At 50.4% G+C, this 27869-nt stretch overlaps 1 protein-coding gene and 1 long non-coding RNA gene across 4 annotated transcripts in view; both read right to left on the bottom strand.

Annotated features, from left to right (window-relative positions):
• Nucleotides 1–15036, bottom strand: part of GSTP1 (glutathione S-transferase pi 1) — a 37309-nt gene extending 22273 nt beyond the window's left edge. The window contains exon 1 of the mRNA XM_007964474.3: nt 14808–15036. Coding sequence (XP_007962665.3) covers nt 14808–14939 — 132 coding nt within the window. The 5' untranslated portion in view covers nt 14940–15036. The remainder of the gene's footprint in view (nt 1–14807) is intronic.
• A 3582-nt stretch (nt 15037–18618) lies between these two features.
• LOC103216792 (uncharacterized) lies at nt 18619–22888 on the bottom strand. 3 transcript variants are annotated; one of them, XR_012095155.1, is made up of 4 exons: nt 22760–22888; nt 21859–21972; nt 20595–20699; nt 18619–19807 (listed from the first exon to the last, which is right to left on the bottom strand). It is a non-coding gene; the product is annotated as an uncharacterized lncRNA (long non-coding RNA). The 3 variants fall into 3 exon arrangements; XR_005240557.2 differs by having other exon boundaries at nt 18619–20424; XR_005240556.2 differs by lacking the exon at nt 21859–21972 and having other exon boundaries at nt 18619–20424.
• Between the last annotated feature and the right edge of the window lie 4981 nt (nt 22889–27869).

Genomic DNA, 27869 nt, shown 5'->3' on the forward strand with positions numbered 1-27869 from the left:
GAACTAGTCTTAGTTACCAAAAATGTACCCAAGTCATATGAACTAAAAGATGTTTGAGTTCGTTTCTGTTTTTCTGATGAAACATTTGATTTAAACATCTTCTTTTTCTTTAATTAGAGGTCTTTCATATATTTTGGCAGTGAAATATCACAAACACATGACATATAAAAATACATAGACATGGTCGATAGACATGGTTGGGTGCAGTGGCTCACGCCTGTAATCCCAGCACTTTGGGAGGCTGAGGCGGGCTGATCACAAGGTCAGGAGTTCAAGATCAGCCTGGCCAATAGGGTGAAACACTGTCTCTACTAAAAATACAAAAATTAGCCAGGCGTGGTGGCGCACACCTGTAGTCCCAGCTACTCGGGAGGCTGAGGCAGAAGAATCGCTTGAACCTGGGAGGCAGAGGTTGTAGTGAGCCGAGATCACTCTGCTGCGCTCCAGCCTGGGTGACAAAGCAAGCCTCTGTCTCAAAAAAATGTATCAATAGATAGATAGATAGATAGATAGATAGATAGATAGATAGATAGACAGACAAATGTAAAGACACACAGAAGAAGCAGAGTTTTTTGTTTTTGTTTTTGCTTTTGTTTTTTTTGAGATAGTCTTGCTCTGTTGCCCAGGCTAGAGTGTAGTGGTACAATCTTGGCTCACTGCAACCTCTGCCTCACCAGGGTTCAAGTAATTCTCCTGCCTTAGCCTCCTGAGTAACTAGGATCACAGGCGTGTACCACCACGCCTGGCTAATTTTTTTTTTTTTTTTGAGATGGAGTTTTGCTCTTATTGCCCAGGCTAGAGTGCAATGGCGCAATCTCGGCTCACCCTAACCTCCACATCCCAGGTTCAAGTGATTCTCCTGCCTCAGCCTCCCAAGTAGCTAGAATTACAGGCACCCACCATCATGCCCAGATAATTTTTGTATTTTTAGTAGAGACAGGGTTTCACCATGTTGGCCAGGCTGGTCTCGAACTCCTGACCTCAGATGATCCATCCGCCTCGGCCTCCCAAAATGCTGGGATCACAGGCGTGAGCCACCGTGCCTGGCCTTAGCTTGTTTCTTGGTTATATAACTGACTTCAGGATGAAGCTCTCTAATGAATAGCTCAAAGAAAGCATTCTCCATGCCTGGACTCAGCATGAATAGCTCTGAAAAAGAAGAAAGGCTACTTTACCTGAAGGCTATCATTTATAAACATTTTATTCACCTTAAAAAAAAAACAAAAGTTCCTTTTCAAGTGACTCACCAAAACCAGTTACCCTTAACCAAGGTTATGACTTAGCCAAGGACACACAAGACATCTCCAAAGAAGTGCAAAGTGACCCTCACAAGATCCCGTACCACCCTAAAGACAGCTCAGAGAAGTAAAAGTCTCACTGTTACTGGAAAGGGGTCCTGAGAGGGTTCTTGGATCTCACACAGGAGAGAATTCAGGGTGAGTCCATAAAGTGAAAGCAAGTTTGTTAAGAAAGTAAAGGAATGAAAGAATGGCTACTCCATAGACAGAGCAGTCCTGAGGGCTGCTAGTTGCCCATTTTTCTGGTTATTTCTTGATGATATGCTAAACAAGGGGTGGATTATTCATGCCTCCTCTTTTTAGACCATATAGGGTAACTTCCTGACAGTGCCATGGCATTTATAAACTGTCACGGTGCCGGTGGGAGTGTAGCAGTGAGGACGACCACAGGTCACTCTCGCCACTATCTTGGTTTTGGTGAGGTTTGGCTGGCTCCTTTACTGCAACCTGTTTTATCAGCAAGGTCTTTATGACCTGTATCTTGTGCTGACCTCCTGTCTCATCCTGTGACTTAGAATTCCGTAACTGTCTGGGAATGCAACCCAGTAGGTCTCAGCCTCATTTTACCCAGTCCCTATTCAAAATGGAGTTGCTCTGGTTCAAATGCCTCTGACATCACAAGCTGCAAATGGAGTGTGACCCACATTTCTGTCCAGCCGTATTCCAGGATGTCACCTCAGCCTACCACCTATGCATAAAGGCTCAAAATCCCCATATGCCCCCACAGATGGGGAAAAAAAACCCAGGAAATCAGAAGCTGCCCATGGAAAGGAAGAGGACCCATAACAAATGGCTACCCAAAAGGTGAAGAGTCACGCCAATAATTTAAAACAAACAAGACTGGTTCCCTGACCAGGAGTCCAACCTGAGCTGCCGCCATGAATGCCCAGAATCATAGCCAGTAGATCCCAGTGCTTTGTAAGGCCTGCAGGAGAAGCAAAGCAGGCAGTTTGAACATTGAAAGGATTTTAGCTTGTTTCAGATCTGATCTCAACTAGAACGCAGCTTAGCCAATTCCCTGGAAGTTAACATTTCAAATACCTGATAAGATTTACATCTCCAAGGGACTGTGAAGTCCAGCAGGGCTTTTAAAGGGTACTGTCCTATATTGGGTCAATAAATCATCAGTGCCATTCATTCGTCCTGGTTTAGAGAAAACAAATGTTAGATCTGTATTTTATAATGTCAGTACAGTCATTCTCATTGTGAAGGGGTTCCATTTGTTTCCTTTGTTCCAAATTTAGATGCATTCCCCCCTTTCAAGAGAAGGAAATGTGTGTATTGTGGAATTCCAAAAATCTCTGCCTCAGAGATGTATGGGAGCCGAGGGAACTAGCAGAGAGAGGTGAGTTCAGACCGCAGGGGAGGGGATGAAGGGGAGCTGGAGGTGAAAGAGAAAGCCTCCGAAGTCTTTCTTAATTTAGAACTAGTTTAAATATCCTTTCGTTTACCTCTTGAATGGAGGCAATTTTTTTCTCTCAGAGAGTCTTTTAGAAGCTTCTAGGTGCTGTTGGAAGTAAGTCTCTCATTCCATTTGTTTGTTTCTTTTTTTTGGAGACAGAGTCTCGATCTGTCGCCCAGGCTGGAATGCAGTGGTGTGATCTCGGCTCACTGCAACCTCCGCCTCCCGGATTCAAGCGATTCTCCTGCCTCAACCTCCCAAGTAACTGAGATTACAGGCGCATGCCACCATGCCTGGCTAATTTTTGTATTTTTAGTAGAGACAGGGTTTCGCCATGTTGGCCAGGCTGGCCTCGAACTCCTGACCTCGTGATCCACCCGCCTCAGCCTCCCAAAGTGCTGGTATTACAGGTGTGAGCCACCACTCCCAGCCCCATTTGTCTGGTCCTAAAACCAGCTTTTTCCAGTTGTGCATGCAGATGAACTCATGTAGTCATTTCAAAGTTCTCCATTTTTGGCCATTATAAGCTGGGTCACCACAAGTTATGCATGACCAGGTTTCTTAATATTTTCATGAGGAGGCACCACAGTGTTAAACACAAATCCAGCCGATGTTTTCAATGTGGATCTTTACTTCAGGGGGAACAGTCAGTTTTAGACCATCAAACCGAGCCTCATAACCTGGCCAGTTTAGAAGATTACAGATTTGACACTGAAGCCACAAAGATTTTACTTTCTCTTTTGGGAGAGAAACTATTTTCTCCCTGATCAAACTTTGAAATGAGAAAAAAGGTTGCAAACTCTAATGAGTAAGACAAACAAAATCTTAACCTCAGAGAAAACTGAAAATCATGACTATGTGATCAGCAGAGTCTCTAGAGAATAACAGATGAAACTCCCACCTCTCAGTAGAGTTTCAACTCCAACCCCCACTGAGTAAAGAATATGTGTAGCTTGAAGCAAGTCTGAATTCACAACCAAGCCTGGGAGGAATTCCACCCTAATCAGAAATTAGGCCTTATCAGAAATCCTTGCTGGCTTCGGCAAGGTAGGGTGAGTAAGTTGTTCATGCTGGTACCAAGGCTCTGGTTGCTGGTGAAGTGGTGGGATCACTGGAGGCTCCCTTCAGGTTCCATCTGGGGTGCCAAAATGTGGACTTTAAGTAACAAGACTCAGGCTGTGCGCGGTGGCTCACACCTGTAATCCCAGCACTTTGGGAGGCCAAGGTGGGTGGATCACAAGGTCAGGAGTTCAAGACCAGCCTGGCCAAGATGGTGAAACCCCGTCTCTACTAAAACTACAAAAATTAGCTGGATGCAGTGGCAGGAGCCTGTAATCCCAGCTATTCGGGAGGCTGAGACAGGAGAATCGCTTGAACCCAGGAGGTGGAGGTTGCAGTGAGCCGAGATTGCATCATTGTACTCCAACCTGGGCATCCTAGTAAGACGCTGTCTCAAAAAAACAAACAAACAACAACAACAACAAAAACAAGATTCTGAAAATATTAAGTATAGAGTCTAAAGCCTGAGAATGGCCGCCTGGGAGCATAGACTCAAGTTGCCCTAAATGTACACTCTGATTAGCAGCAGTTAGAAGCTGGTTTTTAAGGAAAAAGAAAAGAGGCAATCCCTAAGTTGTTTACGAGAATTTTTTTTTTTAGAGGAGGTTTTCAATCTATTGCCCAGGCTAAAGTGAAGTAGCATTATATCGGCTTGCTGCAACCTTCACCTTCCAGGTTCAAGCAATCCTCCCACCACAGCCTCCCCAGTAGCTGGGACTACAGGCGTACAACACCATGCCTGGCTAATTTTTGCATTTTTTGTAGAGATGGGTTTTGCCATGTTGGCCAGGCTGATCTTGAACTCCTGGACTCAAGTGATCCACCTGCCTCAGCCTCCCAAAGTGCTGGGATTACAGGCATGAGCCACCATGGCCTGGCCCCTTTACCAGGAATTTACATTAAAATAATAAGAGTTACTCCAAGCTACTTGGGAGGCTGAGGTGGGAGGATCACTTGAGGCCAGGAGTTTGGGGCCAGCCTGGGCAACATAGTGAGACCCTATATCAGTAAACTAACAGAAGCTGTTGATTGGCTATACGTCGTGCTTTGTACCACAAATTCCACAAGCATGAAGCTAATGGGTGAGGCAGCTTGTCAGTCAAAATGCTTTAAATGATTACCTCCCGGCCGGGGGTGTGCTCCTGAAGTCCACATCAGTGTGTCTCCTGGCCTGATTCATTCGTGCACCTCACGTAGGTCAGACTGCTCTGAGGGATTTTTCTTTTCTCAGACACTAAGCTGGTATCTGGAGAGTCAGAGAAGTGATTGCTGGTATTGGAAAACACCCCAGTGCATCTTTGATTTTCTTTTTCTTTTTTTTTTTTTCTTTTGAGACAGAGTCTCACTCTGTCACCCAGGCTGGAATGCAGTGGCACGATCTTGGCTCACTGCAAGCTCTGCCTTCCAGGTTCACACTATTCTCCTGCGTCAGCCTCCCGAGTAGCTGGGACTACAGGCGCCCACCACCATGGCTGGCTCATTTTTTGTATTTTTAGTAGAGACGGGGTTTCATCATGTTAGCCAGGATGGTCTCGATCTCCCGACCTCGTGATCTGCCCGCCTCGGTCTCCCAAAGTGCTGGGATTACAGGTGTGAGCCACCGCGCCTGGCCTGCATCTTTGATTTTCAGAAAATAAATGATCCCTTAGGCCTCCTGCCCATTGCAGATTTACTTAGAGCTCAGTCTGAACCCCAATTCCCAGGCCTCGGCAGCTCAAGGCCACTTCCCTCCTCTGTCGCAGAGCAAACCAAGCCTGTAGCTTTCTCCCCTCTTCCATCTCCATCATGGAGAACCCGCTTTCTCACTCCAGTCCTCCTGGGCATTGCAGCGTATCAGCCCGTGATGGAGGATCAGGGTGGGGCATGGAGAGGAGGCAGCACCTGGCATAGCCCAGTCCTCCATCTCCTCCTGCTGGCGCCCTCCACGCCTGCCTGCCTGGCCCCAGGAAAAGCTGTCAATAGGACATCCAGGCCCCAGGCATAGAGATGGCCCCTCTCTGTCCAAACCACCCACCAGTCTATCTCCAGTCTTCTCCTAGGATTTTTTTTTTATATATATATTTTAAATGGAGATGGGATCTCAGTGTGTTGCCCAGGCTGGTCTCAAACTCCTGGCCTCAAGCAGTCCTCCCACCGCAGCTTCCCAAAGCGCTGAAATTATAGGCGTGAACCACAGTGCCTGGCCAGGAATTTTTGAGAAATAAGTTTTCTCCACTTCATTACATATTGTTTTTATAATGAGCAGTACAGGAAAAAGCTGGCCGAAGGCATCGTCTGGGCACAGCAAAGAAGGCACAGAGGCCATCTTTGTCAGCCAAGCAGCCTTTGCCCCTTCCTTTGGTAACAGAACCTCTCTTTCTTGGGAGGAACCAAATCCATGTGATTGAACTGAAAGAGACCACTTCTGCCAAGGGGATAGGAACTGCATTCTCCTAGCCAAAGTGATTATTCAGGGAGGGGCAGGACCCAGGGAGCCAGGTCGATGAAAGGCAACCCCAGAACTCAGGCTGTCAGGAAAGAGTTGCCCTCTGTTTGCATCCAAGAAAGCCTTAAAGTGACTTGGCCATATTTGCCGCCCTGCAGGAACAGGCTGCCTGAGAATGAAGCCACAGAGAAGGAAGCAGTGTAGAGAAAAATAGTGCTGGCTGGATGCAGTGGCTCACGCCTGTAATCCCAACACTTTGGGACACCGAGGCGGACAGATCATTTGAGGTCAGAAGTTCGACACCAGCCTGGCCAACACAGTGAAACCCTGTCTCTACTAAAAATTCAAAAATTAGCCGGGTGTGATGGCGGGCACCTGTAATCCCAACCGCTCGGGAGGCTCAGGCAGGAGAATCGCTCGAACCTGGGAGATGGAGGTTGCAGTGAGCCGAGATCGCACCACTGCACTCCACCCTGGACGACAGAGCGAGACTCTGTCTCAAAAAAAAACAGAGAGAGAGAGGGAGAAAAAGAATGTTTGATGGGGAGGAAGAGTGAGAAATGATGATGAATTCGATGGAGCTCCTGGATCCAACGTGCGTAAAGCAGAAGCCTCCGTTATCTTCCAGTTAACTGAATGGGCACATTCGCCTTTGAGTTGGGTTTCTGTTGCTTTCAATCAAAATCAGCCCAATACAAGTCGAAGAATGGGTATGAGGAGTGAGCCCCGCCCCTGCTGCTGTGTGTGGCACATTTGCAGGCTCCGGGAGACGCTGGTTAGAGTCAGGGACAATCAACGCTGTGGACCCCATAGCCTGGCCTCAGCAAGCTGGAGCTGGGCCCAGACTTCCCCGGAATGAACCAGTAATGGAGCAGTCAGTGTGCCTCCCCGCCCCCCTTGATTCCTGAAATAACTGGTTAAATATAAATTGGCCGCACCCCACTGAAGTACTCAAGAGGGAGAAAAAACAGCTTCGTGATAACAGTGGAGTCTCCGTTGAGTGTTTCTGCGCTGCACATTCACTAGAAGTCACAGCCGGTTGCAAATCAGAAACGCCGTGCTGCATGGGGTATGCTGCGTGTTGCCAACAAGTGACTTATTTTATCATCTACACTGCAAACCTAGAAGATGCCTCTTCAAAAGGTGTTGTTCAGAGAACCCCCCATCCCGCGGGGCTGGAACATGGAGGTGACAGGGATGGCATCCTTGGCATGGCAGAGAGAGCAGCGGGGAGCCTGGGTCCCTAACACCACGGAGTGCCCATTGCTCTGCGCAGAGGACACCGGACGAGTTGCTGAGTGAAAACATACTTCTAGCTTGTTTTAGCTGCTGCTGTTGCGGGACTTTGTTACCTCAGTGGAATTTGTATGTGATTAATATACAACCTGAAGCGACAACAAGTATGACAGAGAAGCAGGAAATGGTTAGGACTTTTTTAGCCCCGGAAGGTGAATCTATTTCTGAAAACAATCTTTTGTTTTTCTTTAAATAAAAAGCGGCCTTTTAAAATAACGAAACACAGCCAAACTAAATACACGTTGAGCAAATATGTAAAGGCTTTGAGCCGGGCGCAGTGGCTCATGCCTGTAATCCCAGCATTTTGGGAGGCTGAGGCGGGCAGATCATTTGAGGTCAGGAGTTTCTGAGACCAGTCTGGCCACCATGATGAAACCCTGTCTCTACTAAAAATACAAAAAAAAGAGCCAGGTTTGGTGGCGCACACCTGTAGTCCCAGCTACTCGGGAGGCTGAGGCAGGAGAATCACTTGAACCCAGGAGGCAGAGGTTGCAGTGAGCTGAGATAGCACCACTGCACTCCAGCCTGGGTGACAGAGTAAGACCCTGTCTCAAAAAGAAAAAAGACTTTGAAGGGGGCCAAGTGTGGTGGCTCACGCCTGTAATCCCAGCACTTTGGAAGGCCAAGGCAGGTGGATCACTTGAGCCCAGGAGTTCAAGACCAGCTTGGGCAACATGGAAAGACCCCATCTCTACCAAAAAAAAAAAAAAAAAAAAAAGACTTCAAAGGGACAATAAATCACTAGCCTGTGTCCATATTTCATAGTCAAGTCCCTAATATTAAAAAAAAAGTAGCCTTAAGACAATTTGTGTGCCATTATTATACACCCTTTAAGCATATACAAAGGTGAAAACATGCTCAGTGTCATTAGTTGTTAGGGAAATGCAATTTTTTTTTTTTTTTTTTGAGATGGAGTTTCACTCTGTCGCCAAGGCCGGAGTGCAGTGGTGTGATCTCTGCTTATGCAATCTCCACCTCCAGAGTTCAAGTGATTCTCCTGCCTCAGCCTCCCAGGTAGCTGGGATTATAGGCATGTGCCACTATGCTCGGCTAATTTGTGTATTTTTAGTAGAGACAGGGTTTCACCATGTTGGCCAGGCTTGTCTCCAACTCCTGACCTTAGGTGATCTGCCTGCCTCAGCCTTCCAAAGTGCTGGGATTACAGGCATGAGCCACCATACCCGGCCAGAAATGTATATTAAAGCCACAGTGAAATACCACCGCACACAGCACATTAACAATTCCAACTGTCAGGCCAGGCGCGGTGGCTCACGCCTGTGATCCCAGCACTTTGGGAGGCTGAGGCGGGTGGATCACGAGGTCAGGAGTTCAAGACCACCCTGGCCAAGATGGTGAAACCCTGTCTGTACTAAAACTACAAAAATTAGCTGGGCGTGGTGGTGGGCACCTGTAAGCCCAGCTACCAGGAAGCTGAGGCAGAGAATTGCTTGAACCCAGGAGGTGGAGGTTGCAGTGAACGGAGATCGCACCACTGCATTCCAGTCTGGGCGACAGAGAGAGACTCCATTTCAAAACAAAAATCAAAACAAAACAACAACAACAACAACAACAACAACAACAATTCCAACTGTCAACAGGAGTGAGAGAAAATGGAACTTCTTCACACTGCAGATGGGAGGGACTGTTAAACTGTTCAGCCACACTGAAAAACTATCAGCTATAAAACTTCCAAGGTATATACTAGTCATGGGTGATTTTATGTGTTAACCTGGTCAGGCCCCAACACCCAAGTATTTGGTCAAACATTATTCTAGATGTTTCTGTGAAGGCATTTTTTAGATGAGATTGACAAATCAGTAGATTTTGAGTGAAGCAGATGACCCTCCATAATGGGGGTGGGCCTCATCTAATCAGCTGAGGGCCTTCAGAGAGACGACTGAGGTTCTCTGAACAGGAAGGAATTCTGCAGAGACGGCTCTCAGCCTCGAGTCACAGCATCCCCTCTTCCCGGGGTCTCCAGCCTGCCAGCCTGTCCTGTAGCATTGGGCTTTTTTGAACATACCCAGCCTCCACCAAGCACAAAAGTCAATTCCTTGGAGCCTCTCTCTGTCTCTGCCTCCCCCTTTCTCTGTCTCTGCCTCCCCCGCTCTCTGTCTGTGCCTCCCCGTCTCTCTGTCTCTGCTTCCCCCTCTCTCAGTCTCTGCCTCCCCCTCTCTCTGCCTCTGCCTCCCCCTCTCTCTGCCTCTGCCTCCCCCTCTCTCTGCCTCTGCCTCCCCCTTTCTCTGTCTCTGCCTCCCCCGCTCTCTGTCTGTGCCTCCCCGTCTCTCTGTCTCTGCTTCCCCCTCTCTCTGCCTCTGCCTCCCCCTCTCTCTGCCTCTGCCTCCCCCTCTCTCTGCCTCTGCCTCCCCCTCTCTCTGTCTCTGCTTCCCCCTCTCTCAGTCTCTGCCTCCCCCTCTCTCTGCCTCTGCCTCCCCCTCTCTCTGCCTCTGCCTCCCCCTCTCTCTGTCTCTGCTTCCCCCTCTCTCAGTCTCTGCCTCCCCCTCTCTCTGCCTCTGCCTCCCCCTTTCTCTGTCTCTGCCTCCCCCTCTCTCTGTCTGTGCCTCCCCGTCTCTCTGTCTCTGCTTCCCCCTCTCTCAGTCTCTGCCTCCCCCTCTCTCTGCCTCTGCCTCCCCCTCTCTCTGTCTGTGCCTCCCCGTCTCTCTGTCTCTGCTTCCCCCTCTCTCAGTCTCTGCCTCCCCCTCTCTCTGCCTCTGCCTCCCCCTCTCTCTGTCTCTGCTTCCCCCTCTCTGTCTCTGCCTCCCCCTCTCTCTGTCTGTGCCTCCCCGTCTCTCTGTCTGTGCCTCCCCCTCTCTCTGTCTGTGCCTCCCCGTCTCTCTGTCTCTGCTTCCCCCTCTCTCAGTCTCTGCCTCCCCCTCTCTCTGCCTCTGCCTCCCCCTCTCTCTGCCTCTGCCTCCCCCTCTCTCTGTCTGTGCCTCCCCGTCTCTCTGTCTCTGCCTCCCCCTCTCTCTGTCTGTGCCTCCCCGTCTCTCTGTCTCTGCTTCCCCCTCTCTCAGTCTCTGCCTCCCCCTCTCTCTGCCTCTGCCTCCCCCTCTCTCTGCCTCTGCCTCCCCCTCTCTCTGTCTCTGCTTCCCCCTCTCTGTCTCTGCCTCTCCCTCTCTCTCTCCACACACATCCCCTTGGGCCCGTTTCTCTGAGGGAAACTAATACAAAGCTCAAGGGAAAGAGCGTATGTGTCACCAAAAGACCTTTATAAGCACATAAAGACCTTTATAAGCCCATGTTTATGGCAGCATCGTTCACAATAGACGAGACATGGAAATCGCCTAGGAGCCCAGCGGATGAATGGACAAGGAGACGGGTACATACACACAATGGAATATTATTCAGCCTTTTGAAAGGATGTGCTGCAGCTGAGCACAGTGGCTCACGCCTGGAATCCCAGCACTTTGGGACACCGAGGTGGATGGATCACCTGAGGTCAGGAGTTCAAGACCAGCCTGGTCAATGTGGTGAAACTCCGCCTCTACTAAAAGTACAGAAATTAGTTGGGCATGGTGGCAGGCGCCTGTAGTCCCAGCTACTCAGGAGGCTGAGGCAGGAGAATCACTTGAACCCGACAGGCAGAGTTTGCAGTGAGCTAAGATCGCGTCACTGCACTCCAACCTGGGCAACAGAGCGAGACTCTGTCTCAAAATAAATATAAATAAACAAATAAATAAATAAATAGTACGAGCTCCTGCTATTTCCACAATATGGATGGACCTGGAGAACATTGTGCTAAGTGAAACAAGCCAGACACAGAAAGACAGATATTTCATGATCTCACTTATATGTGGAATCTTTTTTAAAAAGTCAAATGTAGAGAGATAGAGAATCAAATAGTGTTTGGGGCCCAACACTACCCCCAACACTACCAGGGTTGGGGCTCGGTATGGTGAGAAAATGGGGACACATAGGCTGGGCACGGTGGCTCACGAGCCGATTGTGGTGAGCCGAAATTGTGCCACTGGACTCCAGTCTGGGCAACAAGAGTGAAACTTGATCTCAAAAAAAAAAAAAAATATATATATATATATATATATATATAGTTGTTGTTGTTGTTTGAGACAGAGTCTCGCTCTGTCGCCCAGGCTGGAGTGCAGTGGCATGATCTCCGCTCACTGCAAGCTCCGCCTTCTGGGTTCACGCCATTCTCCTGCCTCAGCCTCCCAAGTAGCTGGGACTACAGGCGCCCGCCACCACGCCTGGCTAATTTTTTGTATTTTTAGTAGAGACGGGGTTTCACCCTGTTAGCCAGGATAGTCTTGATTTCCTGACCTCTCGATCCACCCTCCTTGGCCTCACAAAGTGCTGGGATTACAGGCGTGAGCCACCATGCCTGGCCAAAAGAATAAATTTTAATATATAATTAAGGTATACCACATGATGTTATAAGATACATGTATATAGTAAATGGTTACTCTAGTGGGGCAAATGAATGTATCCCTCATCTCACTGTTATCCATATTTTCCCCCTTGTGGCAAGAGCAGCTCTAATCTACTCACTTACCAAGAATTCTGTGTATCATATACTATTACTAACCATAGTCCTCATGCTGTGCATGAGATCACTGAACTTGTTCATCCTACAGATTTGCTGCTTTGCATCCCTCAACCTACATGTCCCCATTTTCTTTTCTTTTCTTTCTTTTGAGACAGAGTTTCGCTCTGTTGCCCAGTCTGGAGTTCAGTGGCATGATCTTGGCTCACTGCAACTTCTGCCTCCCCAGTTCAAGCAATTCTCTGCCTCAGCCTCTCCAGTAGCTGAGATTACAGGCGCCCACCACCATAGCTGGCTAAGTTTTTGGTATTTTTAGTAGAGATGGGGTTTCACCATGTTGGCCAGGCTGGTCTTGAACTCCTGACCTCAGGTGATCCACCCGCCTCGGCCTCCCAAACGGTTGGGATTACAGGCGTGAGCCACCGTGCCGGGACTCCAGCCTAGTAGACAAAGCAAGACTCCATCTCAAAAATAAAAATAAAAAAATACTGGGGACTGGGCAAGGTAGCTCACGCCTGTATCTGAGTATCTGGGACTACAGACGTGTGCCACTATGCCAAGCTAATTTTTGTATTTTTAGTAGAGACAGGGTTTTGCCATGTTGGCCAGGCTGGTCTCAAATTCCTGACCTCAACTGATCCACCCATCTCAGCCTCCCAAAGTGCTGGGATTACAGGTGTGAGCCACCATGCCCAGCTGAAGCTGGTTTGTTACAAAATATGTTTTCAGCCATTTATTGAGCACCTACTGTGTTCCAGACACTGAGATAAATGTTTTAGATGCATTATCTCATTTAGGCATCTAGCTTAAGGTCAGGGGCAGAGTTGGGACCTGAAGCCAAGCCCAGCACCTGCTCTCTTACACACTGCTCCTTCCTTCCTCTCCAGCGTGAATGAGCTGCAGCCACACAGACTCACAATCAGGAATCAGGGACCATCAAAGGAAAGACTCCTGTCTGAAGGATGTGCCTTTATCCCAGACACTGACAAACACCTTTGCCAAGAGAACTCAGAAACAACTGCAAACCCCAACCCAAAAAATTGGACTCTGGAAAACGGCTCATGAAATCTCAGCATCTGCCTTGTCCGGTGAACCTCATAAGCTACTCACCTCTGTTACTGAGACTTGATGGCATCGGCTTGGTTTGAACTCTGTATTACTTATCTGTTGCTGCATAGCAAATTACCCTAAAGCTTAGCTGCTTAAAACAACACGCATTTATTATATTCGTTTCTGAGTCACAAATTGGGGAGTGCTTTAGCTAGGGGTTTCTGCTGGGGTCTCTAATGAGGTGGCCATGAAGAGGGTGCCTGGGGCTTACGTGGAGCTGCAGGATCCGTTTTCAGACTGGTGCACTCACATGGAGAGTGATGTAGTGCTGGCTTTGTCAGAACGCCTCAGGTCCTCACCACCTGGACCGCCACAGGGCTGCTTGGGTGTCCTCATGACATGGCAGCTGGCTTCCCCAGAGCATGTGATTGAGGAGAGCAAGATGGAAGCCACAATATCTTTTATGACCTAGTCTTGGAAGTCGTGCAGCTTCACCTCCATGCACTAAGTCCAGCCTGTACTCAAGGGGTAGGAAATTGGGTTTACTTTTCTTCTTTTTTTGAGTGCAGAGACATGGTTTCCCTCTGTCACCCAGGCTGTGCAGTGGTACGATCACGGCTCACTGAAGCCTCAACCTCCCAGACAGGCTCAAGTGGTCCTCCTGCCTCAGTCTCCAGAGTACTGGGACTACAGGTGCATGCCACCACACTTGACTAATTTTTTTAATTGTTTCTAGAGATGGGGCCTCGTTATGTTGTCCAGGATGGTCTTGAACTCCTGAGCTCAAGAGATCCTCCTGCTTTGGCCTCCCGAAGTGCTGGGTTTACAGGTGTGAGCCAACGCCCTGGCCAGGTTCCAAATGTTGAGGGAGAAATCATCAAAGGAATGTGGACACATTTTGAACCTGTTGCAATCTCTTTCAGCTGAAAGTACAGAAACTTAACTCCAAAAGGGAGGCATTTATGGGCTCCACATGACCTAAACAGGGAAAGTGGAACTGGACTCTCACGGAATGGAACCAGCCACCTAAAAACTGCACCGCCACCTCTCTCTCTCTCTCTCTCTCTCTCTCTCTCTCACACACACACACACACACACACACACCTGCTCCACTCTCTCAGCTGTAACCAACATCACAGTCCACTCTGAATTCACCTTCTCACAGCCTCTTGACCTGAATAGAAGCTCCCATCTCAGAGGGAGCTCCTGGCCCACAGCCAGCTGTGTTTGGGATGGGCCAGGGAGGACTCTGATAAGCCTAACTCTGATCACGTGCTCTCCCAGCTGGACCAATTGCTGTTGCTGGAGCTGAAGCTCTTTGATTGGCAGGGTTTGGGTCAATCCCTGCATCTAGGGAGCAGGGCCTGGTACCAGCAGGGGACGCTGGGCCAGGGGTTAGAGGAAGAGAGCTGAGTGGCCATCCCAGTTGTGTGTGCAACTGTTGCTTTGGCTGGATTTATAAGCTAAAGGTCGCAGTTGTCCTATTTTTGGAATAGCAGGAAAAAGCAACTGCTTCAAACTCTGGCAATGGCAGTCCTCCACAGGAGTGGCCTAGTCGCTGGTGCTACCTGAAGACTTAAACCTATTGAGCCTGAACCTCCGAGAGGTCACCATCTTCTCATTTTAAGGTGGGACACACTTTTAAGCCAGGAGCCTGTGACGGGCACTCCAGGCAGGTGGGCCAAGGCTTGTATCGTATTTTCTGTCCTGGATGCTGCTTCTAAGGAAGGACAAGGCTCATGACGTTAAGTTTAAGGGGAAGCAAACAGTACTCACGTCTGCATCATCCAGGGCCATGTTCCTGACCTTGTTTGCAGCAGAAAATCCCATCTGGAACTGCAAAGGTCCCACCCTGACCCTGTCCAAAGTCTTCCAGCGGGGAGGTCTGGAGTTCAAGCGTGATTTCATCGCCAAAAACGACTCCCAGAAAAACACCCAGCAGTTCCCGGAGGGAACCGTCTCTGCAGGCGCAGGGAGACGAGACTTCCGGCTGTGCTTCAGCACCCTGACTTCACTCCACATATTTCACAGCTGGCTTCCCACTGTGCTGGCTGTGAAGGCCAAACTGCAAAATGGGCCAGAGGTGTGCGTGACCCTGCTTTTGCTTCTGAAATTCCTGGGGCTTCAACTTAATTTCAGTCAGGATAGTTAACATTTAACTAACACTAAATTTTTAAATAACCACTTCCGGCCACTTCATCCAGAGGGTTTTTTGTTTCTGTTTTTGTTTTTTTGGTTTTGATTTTTTTTTTAAACGGAGTCTCGCTCTGTCGCCCAGGCTAGATTAGAGTGCAGTGGCGTGATCTCGGCTCACTGCAACCTCCACCTCCCGGGTTTAAGCGATTCTCCTGCCTCAGCCTCCTGAGTAGCTGGGATTACAGGCGCCCACCACCACACCCCGCTAATTTTTGTACTTTTTTAGTAGAGACAAGGTTTTGCCATGTTGGCCAGGCTGGTCTTGAACTCCTGACCTCTGGTGATACACTGCCTCAGCCTCCCAAAGTGCTGGGATTACAGGCGTGAGCCAGGCACTGCACCCAGCCAGAGCACTTTTGAAAGTATTTTCTGAGGCTGTTTGGGATAGGATGAAGGCTTGGTAATCAGCCTCCTGGGTACAAATTCCAGTTCTGACCTCAGTTTTTTCATCAGTAAAATGGGTGTCTGCAGACCTGCCAAGTGTCTGGCATGTAGGAGGTATGTGGTAACAGGATGGCACTTTGTGATGGATTCAGCTGTTGGAGGAAGAAACAGGCCCACAGGCGCAGATGCTCACAGCTATAATCCCAGTACTTTGAAAAGGTGAAGTAGGAGGATCACTTGAGCCCAGGAGTTCAAGACCAGCCTGAGCAACACAGGGAGACCCTCCCGCTTTCTACAAAAAAATTTTAAAAAATAACCAAGCATGGTGGTGCACACCTGTAGTTCCAGTTCCTCCAGAGGCTGAGGCAGGAGGATCACTTGAGTCCAGGAGGTCAAAGCTGTAGTGAGCCGTGATTACACCACCACATTTCAGCCTGTGTGACAGAGCAAGACCTTGTCTGGAAACAAACAAAAAGAAACAGACCCAGAGAAGGCTGACCACTTTTCCAAGGTCACACAGCTGGCTAAAGGCAGCCATGAGCCCCAATATCTAGCTGCAGGTCCCCAAGCAGGGCTAGGAAGGGTTCTCAGGCCACTTATGAGGGTGGAGAGAAATGGAGCCCGAGTCTGAGCCACAGCCAACTGGGACCTTGGCCAAGCAGGGAACAAGCAGGGGAGGCAGGGGGAGGGACAGAGAGGGATGGAGCCAAATTCCTGCAGCTGCCCTGCCCGGATGGTGCAACTGGGGACCAGACCTGTGGGCTGAGACCTGATGCCAAGGCCTGCAAGCATCCTCACGTTTTGCCCCTGAGGTCTGGGGTCACTCTCTACACCCCTTAGCCCTCCCTCCCCATGCTGGTACCCCAGACCTCTCAGTCCCAGGGCTACTACCAAAGGGCAAACCCCTGGGTGAACGGATGCCAGCCCCCTGGATCTGCCCCTTCTGCCTGCTCCTGAACAGCAGCTGGCCAGGGCCAGAGGCTCCAGCTGAGAACAGCAGCTTTTTATCTGTAACCTGCATGTTCCTCCTCCCCAGCCAGGGAGCAAATCCAGCCACTAGTTCCAAATGTTCCAACCTTCAAACCAAATCTGGTACCCCTCCCACCCCCATCCTGATTGGCTGAAGCCGAGCTTTTCTCTTGGGCTTCCTGTCCTCCATATAAGGAGGGGGAGTAAACAGAGTTACCGGCCTCCTGCAGTCACTCTGTGCCAGAATTTAAGAATAAAACAAAAAACAACAACAACCACCAAAAAAACCAGCAGCTTCAGCCCCCACCTGTGGCAGAGGTGATTCAAGCACAGGTGTGGAGCCAGAAAACCTTAGCTCAAATCCTGGGTCGGCCTCTGACCAGCTATGTGAACTTGGGCAGTTACTTTACCTCTCTGTGTCTCTGTTTCCTCATCTCTAAAATGGAGATAATAGGTTGGGCGCGGTGGCTCACCCCTGTAATCCCAGCACTTTGGGAGGCCGAAGCAGGCAGATCACTTGAGGTCATGAGCTGGAGACCACCCTGGCCAAAATAGTGAAACCCCATCTCTACTAAAAATACAAACTTCAGCTGGGTGTGGTGGCAGGCCCCTGTAATTCCAGCTACTCTGGAGGCCTAGGCAGGAGAATCTCTTGAATTCAGGAGGGGGAGGTTGCGGTGAGCCAAGATTGCGCCACTTCACCCCAGCCTGGGTGACAGAGCAAGACTCTGTCTCAAAAAAAACAAAATTAAAAAAATAAAATGGAGATAATAATAGCATCCACCAAGTGGATTTTTTCTGCTGATTAAATGAGTTAATATATGTCAAGTGCTTGGGACATTGCCTGGAGGAAACTTACCCTCCTCCCTCCCATATGCTGCTAGGGAGTCCCAACCACATGTCCTGGGTGTCACCTGTCAACTTTCCAGCTAGAGAGGCTCCCAGCCTCTCACCAACGACCATCTGGTCACTTCCACACCTTGCAGCACTAGCTCACACATGTGGCCTCATGCCAGTCCTGAGGCACCCAGACACAGGCCCAGTCGTTTTTCCTGGCCACAGGGAGCCTTTCCTTCCAACTTCTTGCAGTCTCAGAGCTACACAGTCAAAATGCCCAGCGCAGTCACCCTGAAGAGCGAGAGTGATTGTCTGCAGGAAGCTTTCTTTTAAACATATTTTTAGCCAGGCACAGTGGCTCACGCCTGTAATCCCAGCACTTTGGGAGACCAAGGCGGGTGGATCACTTGAGGTCAGGAGTTCGAGGTCAGCCTGGCCACCATGGCCAAACCCCATCTCTCCTAAAAATACAAAACTTAGCCAGGTGTGGTAGCATGCACCTGTAATCCCAGCTACTTGGCAGGCTGAGGCATGAGGATCACTTGAACCCGGGGGGCGGAGGTTGCAGTGAGCCGAGATCACACCACTGCACTCCAGCCTGGGTGATAGAGCGAGACTGTCTCAAAAAATAAAATAAAAAATACTTTTAGAGATGGGCTCTCGCTCTTTTGCCCAGGCTGGAGTTCAGGGGCGCAATCATAGCTCACTGCAGCCTTTACCTCCTGGACTCAAGCAATCCTCCCACCTCAGCCTCTGAGTAGCTGGAACTGCAAGTGGGAGCCACTGCATCCAGCTCCTGTGGGAAGTTTTGAAAAGAGCAACTTCTGTCCTCCTGCTGTTCTGGAACCTGCAGGATGCTCAAGTGTCCCCCAGGTCTGCTCTGTGGCACAGTGAACCACTGTGGTCCAAGGAGTCCAGCCCTCCCCATGCCAAGCCACTGGTAGGGCTGTCTGCCCTCAGGCACCAGGGCATCCCAAGCATACTCCAAGCTCTGGCCCAGGCGAGGCTGGAAGCTGAACACGCCCTCCTGAATGCTCAGGGGACTGAGGAGGCTCACAGGCCACAGGCTGCAGGCCCTGGGCCCTTCCTGGCAGGCTCCTTGGGGCAGGGTTACAACACCCACCAGAACAGCGCCCCCCTCAGGCAGCAGTCTGTCTTCCGGGCCGCGGAAGCCTCAGGATTTCACTGAGATGACGGGTCTGCAGCACTTTCTTCTTGGGGACTGGGAGGGGATTCTTCCTGGAGCATGCCTCCCAAAAGGGGTTAGCTCTCCTTCACCAGAGACAGAACTACCAGTCAGCCTCTCAAATCCAAGGTGCGTAAGACCCCTCCCCATGGAGCCTCTGCTAAGCATCTCAGTCAGGCAGAGGCTCCTTTGAGGGGCAGCCAGGCCTCCAGCCTGGGAGCTTAGGACCCAGGACACCAACTCGGCCCATCTACCCACTTGCTTAGTGAACCTAGGCGGTCCAATCCCCTCTCTAGGTCTCAGTTTCCCTATCTATTAGGTGTTGAGTTAGGTAGTGCCCAAGGCCTCCTGAGCTGTCACAGGCTCTGATTCCTAAAAGTCACCATCTCTGCTCCAAAGCCTGCAGTGGCTCCCTAGTGCCCTGAGAGTCGCCAGGGCCCCTGTCCACTCAACCCCTGGGAGGGTCATCTGTAACCTCCGGTCTTGCCTATGCCTGAGTCATTCCCAGGCAGCCTGGGATGGAGTAAGGGTCCTTTGTCCACCCAGCCCCTCAGTGACCTCAGCACAGCTTTCCTCTCATTGCTTTTATTGATTCCCAAGGGCAAGCCTGCTCCCATGGGGAGGCTAAGTGGGTTCACATCTTGTAGCCTCCAAAGATGGGGCAGTTCCCATACTCAGGGGAGGCCAAGGAGGCCTTGAGTTTAGGCCAGGCGCTGAGGCGTGCCACATAGGCTGAGAGCAGGGGGAGCGTACCCAGATGGCCAGGCACCAGTGTCACTGGTAAAGGGTTGTGACTGCAAGTTGTCCAGGTTCATGGTGTTTTGAACCAAGAATTGGACAAAATGCCCAGCAAAGCAAAGAAAGAATGAAGCAACAAAAGAACGAAAGCAAGGAATTTTTTTTTTTTTTTTTTTTTTTTGAGATAGTGTCTTGCTCTGTCACCCAGGCTGGAGTGCAGTGGTGTGATCTCTGCTTAACGCAATCTCTGCCTCCCACGTTCAAGTGATTCCTGTGCTTCAGCCTCCCGAGTAGCTGGGATCACCGCCGTGTGCCACCACACTCAGCTTTGTGTGTGTGTGTGTGTTTAGTAGAGGCGGGGTTTCTCCATGTTGGCCAGCTGGTCTCAAACTCCTGACCTCAGGTGATCCACCCGCTTTGGCCTCTCAGAGTGCTGGGATTACAGGAGTGAGCCACCACGCCTGACCTAAAAGCAGAGATTTACTGAAAACAAAAGTACACTCCACAGCGTGATAGTGGGCCCAGCAGCAGCTCAAGGGCCCGGATACAGAATCTTCTTGGGTCCAAATACCCCCTAGAAGTTTCCCATTGGTCACTTCATGCTCACCTCATGTAAACGAAGTGGTAGCCCACAATCTGATTGGTTGCAGAAAGCAGCCAATCAGAGGACGTGAAGTTACAAAGGTCACATTCCTGTGCCAACATCTGATTGGATGAAACCTTTGCTAGGGTTATGTTACAAAGTTATATGAAAACGAAGATTTCACCCGCAATCAGTCTGGTTGTGGACAGCAACCATTCATAGGCTGGAGTGAAGTTACAAAGTTGCAAACGAAGACCCCACTCACAACCAGTCTGATTTGTTGGGGACAGCCAATTTCCCATCTGCTGTGCAGAAAACGTCAAATGGAGCAGCATCTGGTCCTTTTGTTACTTAGGCTGGAAAGTTTTCCTTTCAATTTAGTTCTAGGAAGTTGGCGTGAAACAGCCTTAGGTTCCCTGCCTCCAGACGCTATTCTCCTGCCTCACCAGGACCTGGTGGGCCAGCAGCAAGTCCAGCAGGTTGTGGTCGGTGAAGGAAACCTGCAGGGCAGGGGGTATGAGGGAGCTTGAGCCGCGTCAGGAGAGAGCAGCTTCAGGAGCCAGAACCCTGGCTGCTTCTGCTGCAGTGAACTGGCCCACTCTGGGCCTCAGTTTGCCCTTCTAAGAAATGGACCTACAATGATCTGGGAGGGGCTGGAGCCAGCGCTCACCTGGTCGCCCATGATGAATGCCTGTCATCCCTGGTTCTGGGCCAGAGGGTCTCAAAAGGCTTCAGGTGCCTTGCAGCTCCCAAACACCCTGAGTTTGCGCTCCTCCTGTGAACAGGAGTGACTCCCGTTGGAGGTGTGCGGTGAGACTGACCAGGGTGACCTCCTGCCCCTGACCACACTGTCCCAGAGCACCAGCCCGCACCCCGGCTCACTCAGAACCCTGGTGGATAAGGCAGCTGCAGTGCCCGCCCACGACGGTCCTCCACCCTGTCATTCACTGTGTCCACCAGTGCCTCCTCCCACTGGTCTTTGTCGTAGAGCCCTAGTCAGCAGCCAGGCAGTGGGCTGAGATTCTGTCCTCTCTCCACAAAGCCCACAGGTGTCACACCTGGGCCTCCAAGACCTCTCTCTGACCCCGGCTTTGGAGGGCCTTCTCTCCCAGCCTCTGCTACTCCCACCTCCACAAGGTGAAAAGGCTGTAGGCCCACGCCTGTCTTTGGGGCCACACCCTGGCTCCCTGGCACTCAGGAATTCCCTGCCCTAAACATGCCAAGCCTCCCTACCCCCCAGATCTGTCTCCCCAAAGAGAGGACCAAGCCTCTGCTCTGTGTCTTCCTAGGCCCGAGTCTGACTTTTTGTGGGGACCAGAAGAGAACTTGGACATGAGGGCATAAAGAGGTGGCAGACCCCAACGGGGGTGTTCTCCTCTGTTCTCTCTCCTGGGTCCTGCAGAAGTTGGGATGGGCCTGTACCTTGGCTGCTCCCCCTGTTCCGCTGCACCCCCATTCCTGGTTGCTATGCCCTCCTGGGACCCCAGACTTTCCTGGACCCTCAACCTGGCCGAAGGGGAGACAGCATCTTCCTGAGCCAGGCTCCTGCCACCCTTGTGTGGGGGCTTTCTAGATTTAGGTACGACCAGAGTGGGAAGAAATGGACAGGAAGGTCTTTTTGGAAGCCCCTGGCCCCAACCAAAGTGGCCTCTGGCCTGCACCCAAACTCCTGTAAGCTGTTGTCTAGGAGATGGCCGCAGCGACTCCACCTGGTGCTGCCTGGTTGGGGGCTAGCCCAGCCGCACAGCCCCTGCTGTGCTCATGTGCACCCACAGCCCAAGCCACACAGCCCAGAGTCCTTCTGGAATGCAGGCCCTGCACCTTCCTGCCTCTCAGCTGGGCAGGACTTTGGTGGCTGCAGGTGCAGCAGCTCAGGCCCCAGGCAACTATCAGGTACCTTTCTGAACTGGGCCACCCCAGGCCTCAGGACTCACCAAAGGTGCAGCCAAGGTGATGCAGGATAACACTGGACTGGTACAGAGTGAGGTATCCTTCCTGGTACTTGGGGAGGTGCACAGCTCACTGCACACCCTCAACTGGGACCACTCCTGTTCACAGGAGGAGGGCAAAGCCCAGCTGGGGGTGGCACGGCTCCATGAGGGGCATTGAGTTCAGTTGCCCTCCACTCTAGTCCTGACCAAGGCCCAGTCCCTTCTTGGTAGGGTCACTCACACAGGAGGCCTCGAGTGGGACCTGCAGCCTCATCTCTTTGGTCACCACCTCCTTCCAACTCTGGCCCTGACCTGCCAGCAGCAGGCCATGGCCTCGGGGCGCCCTGGCGCAGGGGGAGTGGACAGGACGGGAATGTGGGGACATGGAGAGACCCATCCTCACAGCGACCTGGGACGGGGCGAGAAGGGTGGGAGACAGGACACGGAGACAGGACAGAAACCCTAGCTTGGGTGCCTCTTAGAGAGGGGACCATGGCCCCAACAGTGCCTTGGAGAGAGGAGTGGACAACTCAGCCCCACGGAGGGACAGAATGCAGCTGCCTCCGGAAGTTGGGGTGGGCTGCGCCTTGGCAGCACCCAGGGTTTCTTTACACTCTTCCCTGGTTGCCACACCCTCCTGGGACCCTGGGCTTTCCTAGAACCCCCAAGTTCGCTAAAGAGGGGGTAGAATTTCCCTGGGCCAGATTCCTGCCACCTTCAAAACATGACTCCGTGGGGCTGAAGACACAGGAAAGGCAGGTCCAGGCCCCACCCCCACAATCCCCGCCCCTCCGGCCCTGGCCCCGTCCCCTCTCCTCCGGCCCCAGCACTGGCGCAGGGAGGGGGCTCAGCGGCCCGGCGGCGGCGTGTGCCCTTTGTCCTCCTGAAGGAGCTGGGGCTGTACCTCGGGTCGGGAAGTGGACGATGGTGTAGGGCGGCGCTAGGAGAGACAGACAAGAGGATGAAGACTGTGAAAGAGCTTCGCCCATCGCTGGAGCTAAGGAGCCCAGGGGCAGGCAGCCCAGGGGGTCAGACCCCAGAGACTGGGTTAGACTGATGACTCAGCCTGGGCCCCGCCTCCTACCCGGTCCAGACCCTACTGACTCGCAGGCAGTGAAGTGGAAGCGCAGCAGGAAGTGGGGAGGCGCCCAGAGGCCTCCTACTCACTGTTCTGCCCCGCCCCCACAGCCCTCCCGGCCCCACCCCAGGAATGTGCCAAGTCAGGGAGCAGGTCAGGGCAAGGAGACGTCGGGCGTGATGAGGACCGGGCCGGGAAAGGGCCACCTGCCCATCTGCGTGGATGTACCCTGCCTGCAGGGCAGCAGCTTTGCAAGAGGCACCCACACCTAACATCACACATTGACGCACTCCCATGCGCACCCCCAAACCACACAGAGGGCCAGGACTGAGGACTTCGCGCATTCCTGGGTCCGCAGCACCAGTGCACCGTAGGTGCTCAAAAATGCTTATTGCATGGATGAATACAGTTCTAATAAATAGACATACCCATTTACACATCCTCTCTCTGTGTTGATAATAACAAAAAACTCTTAAGGCCTGAATAATAGGTTGAGGGCTTTACATGTATAACAACCCTAAGGCTCATTTTTATTTTTTATTTATTTATTTATTTATTTTTTGAGACGGAGTTTCGCTCTTGTTGCCCAGGCTGGAGTGCAATGGCGCAATCTCGGCTCACCGCAACCTCCGCCTCCCATGTTCAAGCGATTCTCCTGCCTCAGCCTCCTGAGCAGCTGGGATTACAGGCATGCGCCGCCATGTCTGGCTAATTTTTTGTATTTTTAGTAGAGACGGAGTTTCTCCATGTTGGTCAGGCTGTTCTCAAACTCCCGACCTCAGGTGATCTGCCTGCCTCGACCTCCCAAAGTGGTGGGATTACAGGTGTGAACCACTGCGCCCCGCCTTTATTTATTTTTTGAGACAGTCTTGCTCTGTTGTCCAGACTGGAGTGCAGTGGTGTGATCTCTGCTCACTGCAACTTCTGCCTCCTGGGTTCAAGCGATTCTGCTGCCTCAGACTCCCGAGTCGCTGGAATTACAGGTAACAGCTAATTTTCATATTTTTAGTAGAGACAGGGTTTTGCTGTGTTGGCCAGGCTGGTCTCAAACCCCTGACCTCAGGTGATCCACCTGCCTGGGTCTCCCAAAGTGCTGGGATTACAGGCGTGAGCCACCGTGCCCAGCTCATCTTCATTTTGTAGAAGAGGAGATTGAGGCACAGAGAGGTTAAATGACATGCCCAAGGTCACACAGCTAGTGAACAGGATTTGAACCCAGGTCTGGCTCCAGGAGCCTGTGCTGCTCCACTCTTGTTCTTTCCTCCTTGAGGACTTGTAGTTGAAGAAAACCAGAATTTGTCACCCCCAAATATGCCTCTTTGACATAAAATTATTGAGCTGAAGGCAATTAAGAAGGAGCCAACAGGCCAGGCACCGTGGCTCACGCCTGTAATCCCAGCACTTTGGGAGGCCGAGGTGGGCAGATCACCTGAGATCAGGAGTTCGAGACCAGCCTGGCCAACATGGTGAAACCCATCTCTAATAAAAATACAAAAATTGACTGGGCGCGGTGGCTCACGCCTGTAATCCCAGCACTTTGGGAGGCCCAGACGGGTGGATCATCTGAGGTCAGGAGTTCAAGACCAACCTGGCCAACATGGCAAAACCCCATCTCTACTAAAAATATGAAAATTAGCCAGGCGTGGTGGCAGGTGCCACCAGCTGCTCGGGAGGCTACTTGGGAGGCTGAGGCAGGAGAATCACTTGAACTCGGGAGGTAATGTTGTAGTGAGCCGAGATTGCACCATTACACTCCAGCCTGGGCAATAAGAGTGAAACTCCCATCTCAAATAAATAAATAAATAAATAAATAAATAAATAAATAAAATACAAAAATTAGCTGGGTGTGGTGGCTCATGCCTGTAATCCCAGCTACTTGGGAGGCTGAGGCAGAGAGTCACCTGAACCTGGGAGGCAGAGGTTGCAGTAAGCTGAGATCGGGCCACTGGACTCCAGAGTGAGACTCCGTCTCAAAAAGGAAAAATAAAAATAAAAAGAAGCAATGAACGGAGAAAGAGCGCTACCTATCCTTCTCCTCTCCTGCCTAAAGGCAGGATGTAAATTCTCCTTAATTAAAGACAACTCTAGATTCTCAGCTCCAAGGATGTGTTACCAGAGAAAAACTGCAGTTCTTTCACCTGGCGAGTAACAAACGACTTCAAGAACGCAGGTTTAGATGAACAGGGGTTTTATTACTCTGTATAAGTAAGGAGAACACAGAGAGGATTCTCCAAAGCAGCATCTCCCCACAGGAAAGTGACAGGAGGGTTTTATGGGGTGATGGAGAGGGGAGAGGGGTCACGATGACATGCAGAGGAGAGGTCCCAGCTGCGCAGACGCAGTGAGTCATTATGCCTATGTTCCCAGAAAAAGCGGTCCAGATTCAGATCCCAAGAGAGGGTTCTTGGACCTCGCGCAGGGAGGAATTCAAGGCGACTCACAGGGTGCAGTGAGAAAAGACAGCCTATTGAAAGCCACTCCATTACAGAGTAAGGCGTCCTCAGAAAGCAAAAGGAAGGATGCACCATATTTGTTTTAAGTTCTTCTTATATAGGATTCTTATCTATGCAAAGACTAAACTAAGTTGTGCCTAAGTGTGAGTGGGCTGACAGCACGACAAAATGTATCATTTTATTGATTTAAAGAAAACTATCCTTGACATTTTAGTGTGTGAGTGCATCAAAGCATAACTAATTATCTTGAAAGCATATGTTGTTACAGGTATTGGGACATCTGGACTTTTTGTGGCTGCAGGAATGTGTTCTTGCAGACAGTACCAAGCCAATTCTTTAGCTGTAAGCATCTTAGAACCATGGGTCATGACTAGTGTGGAAAGTGCCTTGCTAGTAATTTTTTTTTTTTTTTTTTTTTTTTTGAGATGGAGTCTTGCTCTGTCACCCAGGCTGGAGTGCAGTGGCAGAATCCCGGCTTACTGCAAGCTCCACCTCTTGGGTTCACACCATTCTCCTGCCTCAGTCTCCCAAGTAAGTGAGACTACAGGCACCTGCCACCATGCCCAGCTAATTTTTTGTATTTTTAGTAGAGACGGGGTTTCACCGTGTTAGCCAGGATGGTCTCGATCTCCTCAGCTTGTGATCCAACCACCTTGGCCTCCCAAAGTGCTGGGATTACAGGTGTGAGCCACCACGCCTGGCCGTGCCTTGCTAGTTTTAAGATGGATTTAATTTTAAAATGGTGTCACTCGGGCTCTCCCAGGCTCCTGCTTCCCTAGCATTCCCCCTACCTACTTATGAGAGAACCCTGAATCTAAAGGAGAGAAGAGTGAAGATGGTTCTCTGAAACTTCTTCATGCTGATGGGGGGTTTTGATCTTTGCAACAGGATTCTCTCATAAGGGTTTGCAGTTGGAGCCAGGGGAGGTCCTCATTCACGTGGACCTCCTAGTACTGGAGGAGGAAAAGTCTCTGGATGCCTGATTTACGGGGCCTAAAGGCAGGATGTGTTTATTTCCTGGCTCAAAGATGGAATGGGTCAGAAGCCTTGTGCCAGCATCATCTTTATGTGGAACTGTCGTAATCTATTAACAGAAGACATGGACTTTACCAAGGGGTTAAACAAGAAAGGGCCAAAGATGAGTAATAACAAGATAAGCTACCAAAGGCCCTAGGAAGGGCAAAAAGCGAGACTCCAGAGGGCGATTTTAATGATTGACCAGATAGCTGGAATGGTGCCTTTGTTATATTTATGCAACCAGGCAGCTTGTTCATATATATTCTGTATATCTTCTTCTATCTGACCTGAGGTGTTTACATAAGTGCAGGAGGTTTATTTATTTATTTATTTATTTATTTATTATTTGAGATGGAATTTCACTGTTGTTGTGCAAGCTGGAGTGCAATGGTGCGATCTTGGCTCACTGCAACCTCCACCTCCTGGGTTCAAGCAATTCTCCTGCCTCAGCCTTCTAAGTAGCTGAGATTACAGGCATGCGCCACCATGCCTGGCTAATTTTTTTGTATTTTTAGAAGAGACGAGGTTTCACCGTGTTAGCCAGGATGGTCTCGATCTCCTGACCTCATGATCCACCCACCTCAGCCTTCCAAAGTGCAGGGATTACAGGCGTGAGCCACCATGCCCAGTCGTTTTTACATTTTTAAAGGTTTATTTTAGTTCCCTTTGACCAAGAGAGGGGTCTGTTCTGTTGAGGGTTTTAGGGTTTTATTTATTTCTTTAGTGTATATATCCCCTTTTTTGTCAAGGTATGCCAGAGGCAGCATCAATGGCCAAGCTTTTATTATTTCTTATTTATTTATTTTTGAGACAGAGTCTTGCTCTGTCACCAAGGCTGGAGTGCAATGGTGTGATCTTGGCTCCCTGCAACCTCTGCCTCCCGAATTCGAGCAATTATCCTGCCTCAGCCTCCCTAGTAACTGGGATTACAGGTGCACACCACCATGTCTGGCTAATTTTTGTATTTTTAGTACAGACTTGGTTTCACCACGTTGGCCAGGTTAGTCTCGAACTCCTGACCTCAGGTGATCTGCCTGCCTCAGCCTCCCAAAGTGCTGGGATTACAGGTGCAAGCTACCACACCCGGCCTGACCAAGCTTTTATTTTGTCCCGTATCGATGCCACGGTGGTGTGCTACCTGTCCTGGGTCCATTATGTCCCTTGGTGGGACTTCTATGGCCAAGAGACTTAGAGTCAAAAGATGTATAGTCAATTAAACATTCTAGGTCAGGTGGGAATGGAGGTAGGCAGGCATTCATCAACTTTAGGACCCCCTTTAAGCAATGTAAGAGCCTAAACTCAAAAGCCAAAATGCAAGGTTATAAAATTAACTTATCTATAAACTCCATGCATTGAGCCGTTGTAATCTTGGCTTGTAGCAATTAATTACACAAAACACAAGCATTTTGTTCAGCTGCTTAGGCATCTGTGTGCCCATCTTTGAAGGTGGTGCACACCTGTAATCC

This window comes from Chlorocebus sabaeus, chromosome 1 (genome assembly GCF_047675955.1).
Source record: "Chlorocebus sabaeus isolate Y175 chromosome 1, mChlSab1.0.hap1, whole genome shotgun sequence".
Classification (NCBI taxonomy): Eukaryota; Metazoa; Chordata; class Mammalia; order Primates; family Cercopithecidae; genus Chlorocebus; species Chlorocebus sabaeus.